Source organism: Primulina huaijiensis, chromosome 5 (genome assembly GCF_012295235.1).
Source record: "Primulina huaijiensis isolate GDHJ02 chromosome 5, ASM1229523v2, whole genome shotgun sequence".
Lineage (NCBI taxonomy): Eukaryota > Viridiplantae > Streptophyta > Magnoliopsida > Lamiales > Gesneriaceae > Primulina > Primulina huaijiensis.
In genome coordinates this window covers 22,169,586-22,184,395 of record NC_133310.1, presented here as the reverse complement: position 1 = coordinate 22,184,395, position 14,810 = coordinate 22,169,586, and the positions used below count along the sequence as shown (strand labels likewise).

The following is a 14,810-nucleotide window of genomic DNA, read 5'->3' as shown; positions in this document are numbered from 1 at the left end:
CAATTAATTAATACATTTCTAGATTAACAAAATATCATAGCCCAACATTAATAATTTTTCATAATTTTATTAATATATGATATGTCGCTTATGAACAGAGAATAATTTTAAAAAATGTTTTTTCAACTTACCTTTATTTATACCAAAAAAATCCTTGTTCAATAGGTTGCCTATTATCTCTAGCCCCAAAACTCATGTGTTCGTTGAAATCCCACTTGTACGAGTAATAATCATCCACTCACAGTGAATAATACAGTACACGACAGATGAAGAAAAAGAGAGAGTTTTCAAGGGTTCATATAATTTACAAATGCTGTGGATTCACGCACATTACTAGTCACAGCATAAGCTCTGAAAAGTACTGCTCGAATTCCTGGTCTATCGTTAGTTTCTTCGTTCCTTCTTCGATATTATCTGCACCCGAAAGAACATATTTTCAAATAACATAACGTGTGAACCAGTGATATGAAATCTTTTATAAGAAAAAATCAAGTTACCTTGATCAACAGACCACCTTCCAGATGATAGCACATAATTACTAGGAGCAGTCCCGTCTGAATACAGCAAATTAAAAAGTTCTTTCTCGGCTTTCATGTCATCGTTTTCGTATTCGGATAAGCTATATTCAGCATGTCGTTCAATTTCAAGAAGGTCGTCATCATAATTCGATCCACTTATGGATAATGATTCTGCATTGCTGGAACTTGATTTGGTTAATGATCTGCTCCCCGGGGAATCAAGACACATATCGGAATTCGAGCCACCCCAACTGGCAGATGAAGTTGAGGGCTCGTTGAATGGGCGTGTTTTCGGTAGTATATTACGAGTTTTAGCTTCAATCTGCGTACTCGTGATGAAATCCGTACACCCCTGAAAGCTATTGCTATCTTTTGAAGATTGTACATCTGAGTCGCCTCCTCTGGAGAATATGTTGATTTCAAACTTCTTTCTATCCATTCTGGAATCATAAGAAGCATCGTATTTGAGAACTTGATCCCCGCGTAGTTGTTTAAGCAGAGGCATTTCTAGAAGTTCGGCTCGAAATTTTCTTTTCTTGTAAGCAGTGCTGGTGTTCATCACACAATTGACAACAAAATGAGTCTCGTTAGCTAAAAAGGCAAAAATTGAGAGGCGTTGCAAATATTGACAAGGTAAGACATTTTCATAAATGAATTTAAGAGGGTGGTCGAGGGAATGTTTGCAACTTTAAAAAAAAAAGTGATGCGTAAATTTTATTAATGAAAGCTGAAGAATCACGTTATTTAGAGGTCGCCAACCCTCCCTAAACAGATCGGACTGTTGATAAACCGATGTAAGAGCACATGAAACCAAGAACTACATCAGCAGCAGAGCTAGTAGTTCCGTAAAGAGAGCTAAACAAAAGCCAAGAAGCTCGAAAAATTTCAGAGGAATAATGAGTTTTCGAATCTATAACACATACAAATGGATATAATACAAAACTTAATAAAGAAGGGCAACCCCTTAACCGCCCCTTCCCCTTCGCCACTGATTATTGTGAGTTTGAATGATCATAAATACAAAATATTTAGCAGTCCCCCTCTCCAGATCACACATCAAGGACACTGGATTATCACAAAATTTATCCTAGAAAATTGAACAAGATAACTGAAGAAAAGATATGTTCCATAACCAATAAATTAAATCACGATCATCTCACTATCGTTAGCTAACTGATTCCTAATTAAATTAATACCAGCTCACTCAAACACCCACAAGACCACAACACAGCAAAAAAAAAATCAAGAAAGAAATATGCAAAAAGAAACCCATGAATCAAAGAACATATTAATTAACCATAAATCAAGAAACAGAGAGAAAATACACGAAATCTGAAAAGAACCCAGACATCAAACCTGTTTATTTCATCTGGGCTGCTCATATTTTCCTCCATTTGGAAGGTAAATATTTCGTTTTCGTTGATTTTTCTCACTGTCGCAATTGTATAAAGAGAGAACTGGCTGCTAAAAATGTACATATATTATATTTGATAAACGAAGAACGCAGAGCGGTGGAGGTGGGCCACTGCAGTTTGCAACATGAAATGGGTAAAGCACGGTCCCATTGTTGACCTTATCCCTTAGATGCAAGCCACATATGATCGAGATGTTCTCACGGATCGTATTTTTATTGTGAATATCGGTAAGATTGACATGTCTCATAAATAAAGATTCATGAGACCGTCTCACAAAAGACTAAAAAGACAAATAAGGTAAAAAAATGAATGACATGATTAAATTTGACCACATATAAAATTAATATCGCAAACAATTAAATATATAAAACTAAAAATGCTGGTTTTCAGTATTTTTATACGTATGCATGTATTAATCATTGGTTAATGATTCAATGTATTGTTCTACTATAACAATTCAAAATTTTAAGGAAGTAATTCATTTGCTCCACAAGTTTACACTTAGAATTTTCTGTTTTACAGATTAATCTAAAAGAAAAATTATTAAAATGATTCTTTTTAACAATTTATAATTAGTAGAAAACTCTGGTAATAGTAACGACAATGAGTAAAGGAGCCAAAAGTATGGAGCACCGGACCAAGAACAATNAGCTCATAAAGATTTTTTATTATTATGAATCGTTACGCCAGATGCGTCGACTGTGGAGGAGTTCTGGCTTATTCTGGAGTGTGCGCTTGGAGGAGTTCATCATACTTTGTCGGAAAACGAAGGCCGGTGCCGATATGTTCGGTCGTGGGGCATATCCAGTCAAGAACAGTTGGTCCCAGAATCTGCGCACCATTCGAACATGAGTTCAAATTTAGAGGCATTTCAACGATTCATTGACATGGCATGAATGCTTTGGAGAGGAGCAGAAGTGCGATTTTAATTCTTACCGAGCTCATATTCTTGTGTGCACCGATATCGTAAGGATTGGAATAGACAGGTCCTCCTTTCTTGGCATAGATAGATCTCACGCCTTCAAAATACTGCCAGACGAAGATTAATAATAGAGATTAATCCCCAGGCAATAAATTTAACCAATAGTCGTAATATTTAAAAAAAGAAAAGAAAAGAAAGATAAACGGCGGCATAAAGAAACCTCGATTTGAGTCTTGTTGTGGGTTATAAGATATATGTTCCAGCAAAGAAGAGCAATCAGAGCAAAGCTTAAAGAGATCAACGGTAACCCCGATATGAACTGCAAGGTGAATCATTAATTAAGTAAACCGAATAGCGCAAGAAAATTTAAACTGCAACGAAAAGATTCGAGCATGAAATATTACATATGTGATACAGAAAAATAGCTTGCTAGCATCTTCCTCATAGTCTGCAGTTAAACTGCCGAAAAGCAAAACCTGAAACAAAACAAGGTCTTTTCTATTAGTATATATTGGCAACAAATTAAGCGGTAAAGTCCCCATCTAAAACAGAAGCAATCACCAGCTGCGTTCCACGGAAAATATATAGCAGATGGAAGGGAGAAAACGTACCAGGGAGTACAGACATGCAACCTGAGCATAAACAACTAGCACAAAGAAGTACTTATGATTTGCATGGCCCACACAATTATTTATCCAAACGCAGTGGTGATCCTTGCATCAAGAGGCAGCACTTTAAACACATTTTTCTAAGACATTTGAGGAATTAATCAAGAGGGTGAGAATGTGAATCAGTCATTCATACCATGCGTAAAACGCATCTGTTGCATATCCGGCAATGATGGGTTCGGGGAGGCTTATGCTGAGAGCACTTTTGGCAGAATCTCACTTCTCCACCCTTGGGAAAAAAATAATTAGAACCAAGAAGTATGATATCCAGAATTTTACTAATTAATAGGCAATCACATTGCAAATGCCATAACATAATATATATCCAGAGAGATCAATCAGTCTATAGGCGAACGATATGTCGGTAACACAAACAAAATAACATCCAAGAATAGATTTATTGTACGAAAAGACAAGATCGTGGAATCGAAAAATGACGCGATGACTTGTGATGACGATCTTGATCGCGACAAAATTAATTCACGAGCGAATACGACAATAGCGTGTTTCATACAGCATAAAAAGTCATATTAACACGACAAACCGAAACGATGACATTAATTAATAGATCTGTAATGAAGGCATTTGATTGATCAGAAGAACATGCATAATAAAAACAATACGTTTTCTATCAGATCATGCATGCTTGATGCATATATGTATGAGTATTATTTTTTCCCAATTTATTATGTTTTATTAACTGGTTCCGTTTGCATGTTTCCTAGAGGAACGAAATACAAGAAACACTGTCATAAAAAAAAGTGATTTATGTGAATCAGAACCGAATGTTATCCGCATAGACCATCAGAAAAATTCTAAAATTCTGCAGCAGAACCAATCAAACCATACAGAATATTCAGCGAAAGTTCGACAAAAGAAATATCATTTTCTCAAAAGTATATCTTAAAGCCGTCGGTCCAACTATTTATGCAACTGACTAAGTAGATCCACTGAATATAATTCCAACAAAGGTTAAGAAACAAACAAAACAATTAAACTCGCACTCTAAATACTTAACCTCAAATTTCCACTTAAAATGAAGAAAATAACATTTTCGAAAAGGGAAAGCAAGAAAATTACATCACAAGCGTGACACGTCGATTAAAACTTTTGAAGTACCATAAAAAAAATAGATAGCTATCACAGAAAAGTCATCTTCAAAATCAACGAAACCAAGAAATCTATTAACTGAACATTATATACACATGCAAGCAGCAAGCAGGAATAAAAACTATGTGTCGAATATCATAAAAGATATATAGAAGAAAACCTTTCGCTTGATCTCTCTGATAGAAGCTTCAGAATCCTCAGTATTCGGCAAGAAAGATGTGGGGACCCGACCCGGGTCAGTGAGCATGGCGAGCCGGTAAGAAGCGGCGCACAAAACAGCCAAGGACGTATAAACGACAGCATTGAACATGCCGAGCAATGAATCCAGCCCGAACCACCTGTCGATGAACACCAGCATCGTCATGAGGTAGACGAAAGTGAACGCAGCCATGACCAAACCTACGTAAAACGAGAATGTGAACCCACGCTCCATTTCGAGTTTATTCCCGATTATTTATTCAAATGTTAAGGAAATTTAGAGTGCGGAAGGCGGAGGCAGCGCTCAACGGCGGAGCTTTAGCCGTCAGTAGTGGCGTTTTTTAGTAATTAAAGAGTTCTTGGTAGAGAGTGTGTAATAGTAAATAGAAAGTAAGGTGCTTGGTGGTGGGGGTGTTTAGTTAGTTCAACGGTGATGCATTTGAGGTTGTCTTTACGTATCAAAGGTCTTGACGTTTTCTCACCTTATTTAATTTATTGCCATTTTTCTACCTGTTTTTCTTGCTTTTTATATATTTAAATTCTTTATTTTTGTTATATTAACTGTTTTTATTGGTATCTAGCTAGGTTATTTAAATATGTACATTTTTCTTTTTTTAAAATTTTTTCCGACTGATTCAAACGACAAAATAATATTACTATTAAGACTGAAATTTTTCGGTAAATATAATATCTTAATACAGTAAATAAATTTTAAAAAAACCTTAAAATGTATAGATCAGATTAATATTATTATAATCTGTATATCTAATTAGGTTTTATCTTTGCTTCATATTAAGTAAGATCGTCATACAATGATATATTAGGTATTTCCACTTTAGATACCCTTGATAAATAGTAGTAGACACCAACAAGATTTGTTAAATAAAACCAACGCTTTACTCGTACTATAAATTATCATAGATTTTTGTGAGACGGTCTGATACACAAAGTTATATTTTTTAGACGGATTGAATCGATTTATATCTATAATGATAAGTAATATTTTTTTATATAAAAAAATAATATTTTTCAATTAGCTAGTCGGGTCGGATCAGAAATTCGTCTCACAAAATTAATACGTGTGACAATCTCATAGCAATTTTTGAGTATGAATTATATTGTCCCAAAGCATACCAGTAGTTTGTTATTGTTATGTAATAAAAATCAAGAGATGTTACGGATTAATCTTTTTTTAAAATAATTATAATTCAATTTTAGTTTGTCTCTGAATTTATTTTTATAATATTCTTTATTGACTAGAATTTATGATTTTATCATCTATCATGAATCCAGGTATTTAAGCTTGGAAGTCATATATTCGAGTGTTGGAAGATGCGAAAGAAACCATTTTTCAAGTGAGTGACAATTAATTATATCAGTTAAGCATGCACATGATCACTTGCTGGTTTTCGTTGAATACTCTTAATATATAGAAAAAAGTACATCATAATAATAATATAATAAATAATAAATGTGTCAATGCCAAAACCGGGCCGTTTAATTAAGAAGATGCCTGTAAGCTAAAAAGGAAATTTAAAAATAAATATTAAAATTGACCAAAAGAAATAATTAGCATTTGGGAAGATCGGACGGCGGAGGAAGAAGCTTTTGATTTGGAAGCTTTCCATCCAACACAAGCCATGCCATCTTCAAACCCCAGCTCGTGTGGATTTCCAGGTGGCAATGCATGAACCATACCCCTACGCCACATATACAACAACTTTATCAACTTGAAATTTAAATTTATTATAAAATGAATTAAAAAAATATAGAGAAAACAACACATTCTAACCTGCATTGTTTTTAAATTTTTGATTTTGTTATTATCAATTCATTATTTTAATTTGTGAACTTATACTTGTTTTTAATTTAATTCTTTTTGTATCAAAGTGTTGATATGATATCAATCATATCATCATTTTCTAAGTATTTTTTTGATATCATTTTAACACTCTGATAAAAAAAAGTACTCGTGACTGAATTAAAAATACGCAAATTACATTAACAAAAACGTTATATANTGCTAAGAACCGAATGGCAACCCATCCACCAGAAGGCACCCCAACAGTATTCCTCTCAACCGGGTCAACAAGATTGAAGCTCTTCGGGTCATTCTTCGGGTCATAATTACCGAACCCTTGACCCACCACAAAGAAATTGAATCCATGGAGATGAAGGGGGTGGCTCTCAGCCCCAAGAATGCTCGTATCCTGCATCACCAACTCCACGCTACTGTTAAAGGGCAAAACCATAACCTTTGTCCCATTGCTCACCATTGTATTATTTAGAGAATTCCCTGTGTAGTTAAACCAGTTTAATGGACTGAAGGGGAAATTCGGGCTGTAAACTCCTCTTGATTGCCCAGTAAAATGAGCCTGGAGAAGCGCAGTTGTGGGCTGAACGAATGATATATTACTAACAGATGCTGCAAATTTCGTTCCATTCGGGCCCTGACATGTCTGGTTCTGATCACAGGGAGCCGTACCTAATCCTACTGTGAACAAGAAACGTTTATCTACTTTTTGCGGTACATTTGCGGGGAACTGAGGAGAGGCTAAGCTGCGGAGTTTTTTCGCGAAATCCGCGGCGAAAGAAGTGTCATTTAGAGGAGGTAAGCTTGGTCTGTAAAGTGGGAGTCGATTGATCTTTGAGCTAATAGAAGTATCATATTCTAATATCCCGGCAACAGTGGAGTTGTCGAATGTTCCCAGGCCTGTAACGTAGGGTCTTGCGGCCATGAAAAAGGTGGCGCCTGGAAATTTTGGTTTTGTTCTGAGAAGTACATTTGTCGTCTGCCCAGGTGCGATGAGTATCGTGTCGGTCTCAAAGGGCTTAACGTAGACGGCATCTGCATCAACCACTGTGAGGCTGTGGTTTGCGATGCTGAAGAAAAGTTCGTCGTTGAGTGCAGCGTTGATCACACGGAGAAGGTAGGTTTTTCCTGGCTTAACTCTCAATTTGAATGTATCTGTTAACAAAATTTATTCCAGAAAAAGATTCTTTTTATGAAAAATAAAATTAATTAATTGGAGACCCAATGATCAAACTCCACCACTATGTAGTTTACCATACCTTTGGCTGAACAGTTATATAAGGGCCCCGGAAGTCCGTTGATGGTGTAGGCATCGGAGACGTTGGGGCCTCCACCAGTTCGTAGAGCTTGGCTGATTATTGCCTCAGTATCAGCATTGAACCATTCTCCTGCAAATTATTCGTGAGGTGAGAGTCTAAATAAGGTGATGACCCCCGATAATAAATCTGAATATGCAAATTTAAATAAATTTCTACAAAGTGTGCTCAGTTTTTTTCCCTGAAAAACATTAATCCCTTTCTTTTTTCCCTTTTTTTTTAAAAAAAATTAAAAACAATCGTTACCCGCAATTGATAAACCATCAAGCTAACATAGTAGATTGCAAACCACGCTAACCAAATAAATCGCATTACTACTATTAGACCCTATTAGCTTTATTTTGTTTTCCTTTCGGGATCAATCTAACAAAGTAGGGAGATTGAAATAGTTTTAAATGTTTGATTAACTAATTCTTGATACTTACCTAGTATGATAGGGACAGACTTATAGGGTTTTACAAAAGGGTAAGACTCGTTATGCTTTGGGAGAACAATTATAGGACCGTAAAGAGTTGATCTCAGCCATGAAATATGTGCATGCCAAAAAAGGGTTCCCCTCTGGCCAACAACTGTGAAATTGTACACATAGCTCTGCCCTGTTTGGATGGGGCATTGTGTAATGTATGCAGGCCCATCTGCCCAACCATTCCGCAGCTGTCTAATCCCATGCCTGCAATTAGAAATTCATAATATTTACAACATTGCGTTCAAAACCTATGAGAATTTAATAAAAATCACATATACTAATTAAATCATATGTATACCAATGGATGGTGATATTGTTGGGAACATGGTTAGTGACTTTCACTAGCAAGCGATCACCTTCCCTAGCTACAATTCGAGGTCCCGGAAATTTTCCATTCACCGTAACGATTCTTTTCGTGTGGCATAATCGTCTAACATTGTGCATCTTGATCTGTAATAGATTGAGGGAAAATCATGTGAGGCAAAAGTAGACAAATTTATTTATGGAACAAACTGAAATTTATTGTAGAAACATACATTGAAGTCATAATGCCTAGTGATGCCTTGTGCCTGATGAGGAATCGGACATAATAACAATAATAATAATAATGTCATTAAAGCAAGTGAAACCAATAACTGAAATGCTGAGGCACCCATTTTTTAAAGTCTGACTCTTGCCCGAAGAATAGTAGCTAGGAGGAATGATTTGAGATTTCAGACCAAAGTCATTGAGATTTTATAGAGATTTTTTTAGGAATGTTTGGTTGGTTAGATGACACGAAAATGTGATAATTTTTAAATGGGCAAAATCGAAAAATGAAGAGGAATTAGAAAACGTATTTTTCTTGGACCAACTGCGGTTGGAAAACAACATTGGAGTGATGTCAAAGACAATCATGTTCCGTTTTGAACACTGTCAAATTAATGTTCCCTTATTTGTGATGTTTTGTTTACTAATGTAGCCCACAATGTTATCCAATTCCAAATAATTTAGTGAACACTTTACTATTTTAGGACAAGAAATGCAATACGGGTTCGTTATTCAAGATTCTCCAACACCCTAATTATTAATGATTTATACTGGCTTTTATTTGATAATAACATTTTTTCAAAAACGAAAAAAAAATAAAAATAAAATAATAATAATAATAATAATAACATGCAATGGCTGCTTATATATCATTTTCAATTTTCTCATGAACGAATTACACGTTAGGACGTTGAAGAAGCTCAAGTAGGTGACCATAGAGTTGTCACTAAATGTTCTTTATATTTTACAAAAATTTAGTATGAACAATTTGATTGTTTGGTGTTTGCCCTCAAGCAAGGAAAACGTTATATATGGTGGTTGTCAAACATAATTTAATTATTGTTTTTTTTTTTTTTTTTTTTTTTTTTTTTTTTTTTTTTNCTTCTAAGATCCATGCATGGTGAACATGCAACTTCGTGAGCGTAACCAAAAAATTAAAGGGAAAATACAAATATTTTAAGTTAGTCGGGGAGTTAAGAAAAAAATTTATGTTTTTTTAATATTTTTCTGAATATAGTTAAAACATAAATTAGTTGGGTAATATATATAAGCAATGGATATTGATTATATATTCATCAAGGATAATTGTGTCCTCGAATAGGGAGGAAAAGAATTTCTTTGTAGTTGTTAAAAAGGAAATTTTATATTTTTGATCGTAGTATTGAGATTTTGGTCTATATCCATGTTATCAAATTTCAGTTTTAATTCGTTATTTTTAATTTTTTTTTTTGCGTGACAATTTTAGTATTTTTTCGACATGGTAACGATGTGGTACTGACATAACACTGACATGTGTAATGTCAAATCAGTAGTTCAGATGAAAAAAGATTAAAATTTCCCAAAAATGAAAGAAACAAAACTAAGAGTGAAATTTAATATCATAGAGAACCAAAATTGCAAAGATGACATTAAGTTTTCAAAGTTTGGTTTTTGTATACCGACTTTTAATTTTTCGTTATTTTAGTCAAATTGTTGACGTAGCAACTGGAAAGTCGATAATCTTCAATACCACGTCAGAATTTACCAGTGTCATATCAGCATTTTCATCAGTCACGTCAACAATTTGACCAAAATAGTCGAAAAATAAAATATAATATACCAAAACCAAAATTTAAAAACTTGTCAAAACAAAACCTATAAATACACAAGTAAGTAGACAAAAAAAAACTATTGTTCATAATTTTTTTAATATGTATATACATTTGGAGTTCCAAATGATATTTTTTTATGATTCGTTCTGTTTTTGAAAATACAATGACTGATCACTTTTATTAATGAAAAAGTTGCCACGTTTTCTTAAAGATATTATATATCTATTAAATTTCATAAATTAGCATGATACGTGTGAGAAAGAATATCAAATATTTGCATAAAAACATAAAATCTTTATATAACCTTCAAACAGAAATCAGTACATACAACTTCCATAAATATTCTAACATGATATATATCGCGATCGGAATTACATATCGATATGTAAATGGCAAGAGAAAACTTTATATGTATATATATATGGTTCTCGTAAAATGTCTCTTCTTCTCTTATTTTGAAGGGCAGAATGTAATAACATACCGCGAAGCCCTGCACTTATTAAGGCTCGAAGAATCATCGAACGCATAACTGTAAGCCCTCGGGCAAATCGCCTTAAACAAATGCGCAAAAAGCGTTGGTTTGCAACTCTTGGGATTCGAAAATTCCCCGGTGCAGCAATACTTGGCCGATTGCATAGCCAAGCACGCACTCTTGCACCCCACCACCTTGCCCCCCACCCTAACCTCTAACGCCGAGGGGCAGCATAAGTTCAAGTCGACCCCACATGATGCCATGCCACAACCGATCCCCCCACCGATGGGTTTCATCGAGACGGGCAAGTTGAAGCCATCAACTAGGCTAACATCGTAGAAATGGAGGGGTGAACTTGACGTGCCCAGTGTCATTTCCACCACCGTTGATGGTGGGGTGCCGCCAAGACCCTGGCAGTGAATCTTGCCCGAGCAGTCACCTGTGGCGCAAAAGCCTTGCCCATTCGCGGTGAAGTTGCAGTGTTGTCTTCCCCATATTCTGCCAGACCATTTTTGGGGCACGTCGATGACTGCTTCTTGGCCGATGATGAGATGGAAACCACCATCTTTCGGGGTTAGATGCCCCGCACCGCCTAAGATTCCCGGCCATATACTCTCCTTGCAGTTGTTTACTACTATGAGTTGGTATCCAATGCCAACTGCAAATGACAGAGATCAAACAAGATTTTTTATAATCAAGAATCATAAAAGAAAAAAATATAAGTTTACTCCATCCATGCATATCAAAGAAAACGTGTACATATTTTCCTTTTTTTGATCAATTTCCCTGATATTGCTCGCGGATTTTATCCAATATTTACACTTACTTGTGCCACTGAGAAAAAGGAAAATGGCAAGTAGAACGGAGAGCAGAAATGGGAAATCGAACATTTTTCCAGCACTAAATTTGTAAAAATGTAAGTGCAAAAGAAGCGGAATTTGAAACGTTAATTAACTTCAGGATTGAATATATGATATTAATTTATAGAGCAACTTCTTAGCGGAAGGGTATATATTTGTACGACAAAAGGTAAAAGTGTTTATATAATTCTCATATACTATATATCTTAGAATATATTAAGATGCATTTAATTAAACCATATTATATATAAAAGAGTAGCTTGATGGGAAATATTGTTCCCAACTAACTAAATCGGATCAATTGGTTAGGACTAACTAGGAGTTCTTTATTTTCTCCCTTTTTAACTTTTCCTTTATAAACGGAAAAAGGGCATATATGCATTGCTTCCAAGTGGGGATTAGTACTTTCATGGCATAATATTACCTAAATGAAGTCCCTTGGTTTACATTTTTCCTTTATCAATTACAAAACTATCATATATTTACTTCTTTTCCCATTTTAATATTTGGCCCCATTTTGACATCCTTGCAGTGGAAGATCACCATATATGTTCCGATTTCAGATTTTACTTTATAAGGATTCGACCATTGTCCTCATTTTATTAATATAAATTCTTGTGTTATTACGGTCTTTTCAATATATTTATGTTCTTAGTCACATTAAGATCTCAATACATGTAGGGATTTCAGATTTTATCTTGTAAGGATTCGATCATTGTCCTCTTTGTATTAATACGGCATTTTCAATATATTAATGTTATTAGTCACATACACTTTGAAAAAATTTAAAGTGTCACCCATCTCAAAATTGTTATAATACAAACACATTTAACTTTGATATTTTTAAGTTATGATTCCCGAAAAAAAATATTTATTTTTTAATATGAGTAATATCTGTTAAATATTTTAAACATTCTTTAACTGTACAGTTTCATACTAGCACAATTCCTCTCATTCTATTATGAGATCAGATCATTATTGTTCTCCTTTGCGTACGTTGAAGCTTAGTAAGAACCGCTTTGCAAATTAATGTTTTACATACCTCATTTGAACATTTCTATTTTTATTAAATTTTACTAAAAATAAATTTTATTTAGAAGAACATCGAGTGACTCAAAATTTAATCAGAAAACTAGCTTAATTGACAAACCAATTAAAAATCGAAAATTAAATCAATGAAAACGCGAAATGTGAAAAAAATTGTCTTATATATTTGACATATCTAAATGAGTACTCCAATGCAATCCGGGCCAAATCATGTACGTAGCAGCAGCTTCAGTTTCTTAAAGCGGAATATCGAGGCCTTTCCCCACATCCACTCCAATTATTTGAAGCAATCCTTTGTTCAAAATCTGAACAGCAGAAAAAATATATAAATATACATCACGATGATTACATAAAACCAAGAACTTTAACAAATATAAGATTCATGCAAGATTCCTCAAACATTTCCCAGTTCCGAAGTCATTTATATTCACGATTTCAACATGGTTCCCACCTGTAAATTCAGAATAGGAACATCTACACTCTAATGGAAATCTAAAAATTAAACCAAATGTAAAGTTGAGTATGCATTTACGATTCAGACTTCTAATACTTATAAACTCAAATGTATCCACAATAGTTTACTAACTTGATTCATAGAAAATAAACATGAAGAAATTATCGAAAACTGACCAATTCAACTATAAAAACAATAACGATGCCGATCATCCCAGCTCTGGAGTTCCAAATTTCAGCAGTCCTCGTGAAACCCAGAAACGGGGCCTCGAACTTCGGCTCTTCCTTCGGTAGTTCCACCTGAAATTCATGCACATCTTATCCTATTCTGCATAACCATAATAAAATATTAAATACATGCAATAATGGAATCAAAGAATTATTAAGCCTACCCCGGCGGGAAGCTTGGCGGCTTGAATCTTGAAACAGACCGGTTTGGGGTTACCCTGTCTCGGAGACTGGAAGAGTGAGATCTCGCGGTGGCCATGGGGATTAATTACCGGTCCTCCGGTGGAGAGGAAACGGGACGATAGTATGTGTGAAATTGCCATTCGGATAGTTGTGGCCGCACGTCTTCTCTCCCAACCTTATCTACATACATACATTATATTCGAGCGGGAAATTGGCAATTCACGCATCATCAGTCGATTTTTTTTGCGTTCAATTCCTGTGTAATTTTTTAGTACCATATTTCCACATGAAGTGTATCACATTTTGTATGACATAGTACCATAATTTTGTGGGTAGAGAGTGAACCCAAAGAAATATTTTGATTGAGGATTTTTCACCAACTTCCTCATATATGGGTCTTATTTTTCTTTAATTATTTTGAATTTCTTAAATTATATCTTTCAGTGATAAAATAAAAAATATGAAACTTTACTATTATTTCTGGATTGGCCAATAATAAAAAAAATAAAATTAATATGTTCATTATTAAAAATAAAATAAATAATTGGTTTTGGACTTTGTGAAACTTTTTCTTTCTATTTATAGAGGTCAAGGGTTGTCAATTGGGTTGGCGTTTAGCCCAAGCTCAGTTCCTCGGATCCAAAAAAAAATTTGATAAGAGTTACTATGATTCAGATTTGTGTGGGTTGAGTTTGGGCTTAAATTTTTAGTCCAATTACGATACAATACGATCCGTGAATTGATTTCAAAAGCTTGAGATCCTCCCAAACCCGACCCGTTATGTTTTTTGTCAGAAATTAATTAGTGATAAATTGTATTATTTTTTGTATGTTAAGCTTAATTTTCATTTTTGGAAAATTTTACGTGCATATTATTAGATTATAAATTTAAATTTTTTGTGACCGATAATTTTAGGTATTGAAACTAGATATTGACCTTATAATAAATTAAAATGCAATCTTGTCGACTAAAAACTCAAGTCGAATCAGTTCGTTGGTTAATAATTTCATCACTATATATA

The 14,810-nt window shown here is 34.4% G+C and overlaps 4 protein-coding genes across 4 annotated transcripts; all 4 read right to left on the bottom strand.

The window, feature by feature from the left end:
- Positions 1 to 197: 197 nt before the first annotated feature.
- On the bottom strand, positions 198 to 2,052 carry LOC140977215 (uncharacterized). Its single transcript, XM_073441864.1, has 3 exons — positions 1,875 to 2,052; positions 498 to 1,066; positions 198 to 414 (listed from the first exon to the last, which is right to left on the bottom strand). Exons 1-3 carry the CDS (start codon positions 1,994 to 1,996, stop codon positions 338 to 340), a joined length of 768 nt encoding a protein of 255 aa, XP_073297965.1. The 5' UTR covers positions 1,997 to 2,052; the 3' UTR covers positions 198 to 337.
- A 548-nt stretch (positions 2,053 to 2,600) lies between these two features.
- On the bottom strand, positions 2,601 to 5,187 carry LOC140977214 (probable protein S-acyltransferase 16). Its single transcript, XM_073441862.1, has 7 exons — positions 4,794 to 5,187; positions 3,660 to 3,752; positions 3,467 to 3,568; positions 3,260 to 3,331; positions 3,076 to 3,174; positions 2,870 to 2,962; positions 2,601 to 2,764 (listed from the first exon to the last, which is right to left on the bottom strand). The coding sequence occupies exons 1-7, from the start codon at positions 5,064 to 5,066 to the stop codon at positions 2,651 to 2,653; spliced, it is 846 nt and encodes a 281-aa protein (XP_073297963.1). The 5' UTR covers positions 5,067 to 5,187; the 3' UTR covers positions 2,601 to 2,650.
- Positions 5,188 to 6,296: 1,109 nt separating this feature from the next.
- LOC140977212 (laccase-17-like) lies at positions 6,297 to 9,102 on the bottom strand. Its single transcript, XM_073441861.1, has 6 exons — positions 8,963 to 9,102; positions 8,725 to 8,876; positions 8,386 to 8,630; positions 7,904 to 8,032; positions 6,863 to 7,799; positions 6,297 to 6,551 (listed from the first exon to the last, which is right to left on the bottom strand). Exons 1-6 carry the CDS (start codon positions 9,080 to 9,082, stop codon positions 6,401 to 6,403), a joined length of 1,734 nt encoding a protein of 577 aa, XP_073297962.1. The 5' UTR covers positions 9,083 to 9,102; the 3' UTR covers positions 6,297 to 6,400.
- A 1,772-nt stretch (positions 9,103 to 10,874) lies between these two features.
- On the bottom strand, positions 10,875 to 11,999 carry LOC140977829 (thaumatin-like protein). The gene is made up of 2 exons (XM_073442563.1): positions 11,845 to 11,999; positions 10,875 to 11,676 (listed from the first exon to the last, which is right to left on the bottom strand). The coding sequence occupies exons 1-2, from the start codon at positions 11,906 to 11,908 to the stop codon at positions 10,997 to 10,999; spliced, it is 744 nt and encodes a 247-aa protein (XP_073298664.1). The 5' UTR covers positions 11,909 to 11,999; the 3' UTR covers positions 10,875 to 10,996.
- Positions 12,000 to 14,810: the final 2,811 nt, after the last annotated feature.

Excerpts from the sequence above, each read along its gene's own strand:
- LOC140977212 (XM_073441861.1), bottom strand. The coding sequence starts at position 9,082 with ATGGGTGCCTCAGCATTTCAGTTATTGGTTTCACTTGCTTTAATGACA. Across the intron at positions 8,033-8,385 it reads GTCTGTCCCTATCATACTAG|GAGAATGGTTCAATGCTGAT; the intron begins GTAAGTATCAAG and ends AATAATTTGCAG. Across the intron at positions 7,800-7,903 it reads ATATAACTGTTCAGCCAAAG|ATACATTCAAATTGAGAGTT; the intron begins GTATGGTAAACT and ends TTTTGTTAACAG.
- LOC140977214 (XM_073441862.1), bottom strand. The coding sequence starts at position 5,066 with ATGGAGCGTGGGTTCACATTCTCGTTTTACGTAGGTTTGGTCATGGCT. Across the intron at positions 3,332-3,466 it reads TTGCATGTCTGTACTCCCTG|GTTTTGCTTTTCGGCAGTTT; the intron begins GTACGTTTTCTC and ends GTTTTGTTTCAG. Across the intron at positions 2,765-2,869 it reads CACACAAGAATATGAGCTCG|ATTCTGGGACCAACTGTTCT; the intron begins GTAAGAATTAAA and ends AATGGTGCGCAG.
- LOC140977829 (XM_073442563.1), bottom strand. The coding sequence starts at position 11,908 with ATGTTCGATTTCCCATTTCTGCTCTCCGTTCTACTTGCCATTTTCCTT. Across the intron at positions 11,677-11,844 it reads CCTTTTTCTCAGTGGCACAA|TTGGCATTGGATACCAACTC; the intron begins GTAAGTGTAAAT and ends TGTCATTTGCAG.
- LOC140977215 (XM_073441864.1), bottom strand. The coding sequence starts at position 1,996 with ATGTACATTTTTAGCAGCCAGTTCTCTCTTTATACAATTGCGACAGTG. Across the intron at positions 1,067-1,874 it reads AGCCCAGATGAAATAAACAG|CACTGCTTACAAGAAAAGAA; the intron begins GTTTGATGTCTG and ends GATGAACACCAG. Across the intron at positions 415-497 it reads AAGGTGGTCTGTTGATCAAG|ATAATATCGAAGAAGGAACG; the intron begins GTAACTTGATTT and ends TTTCGGGTGCAG.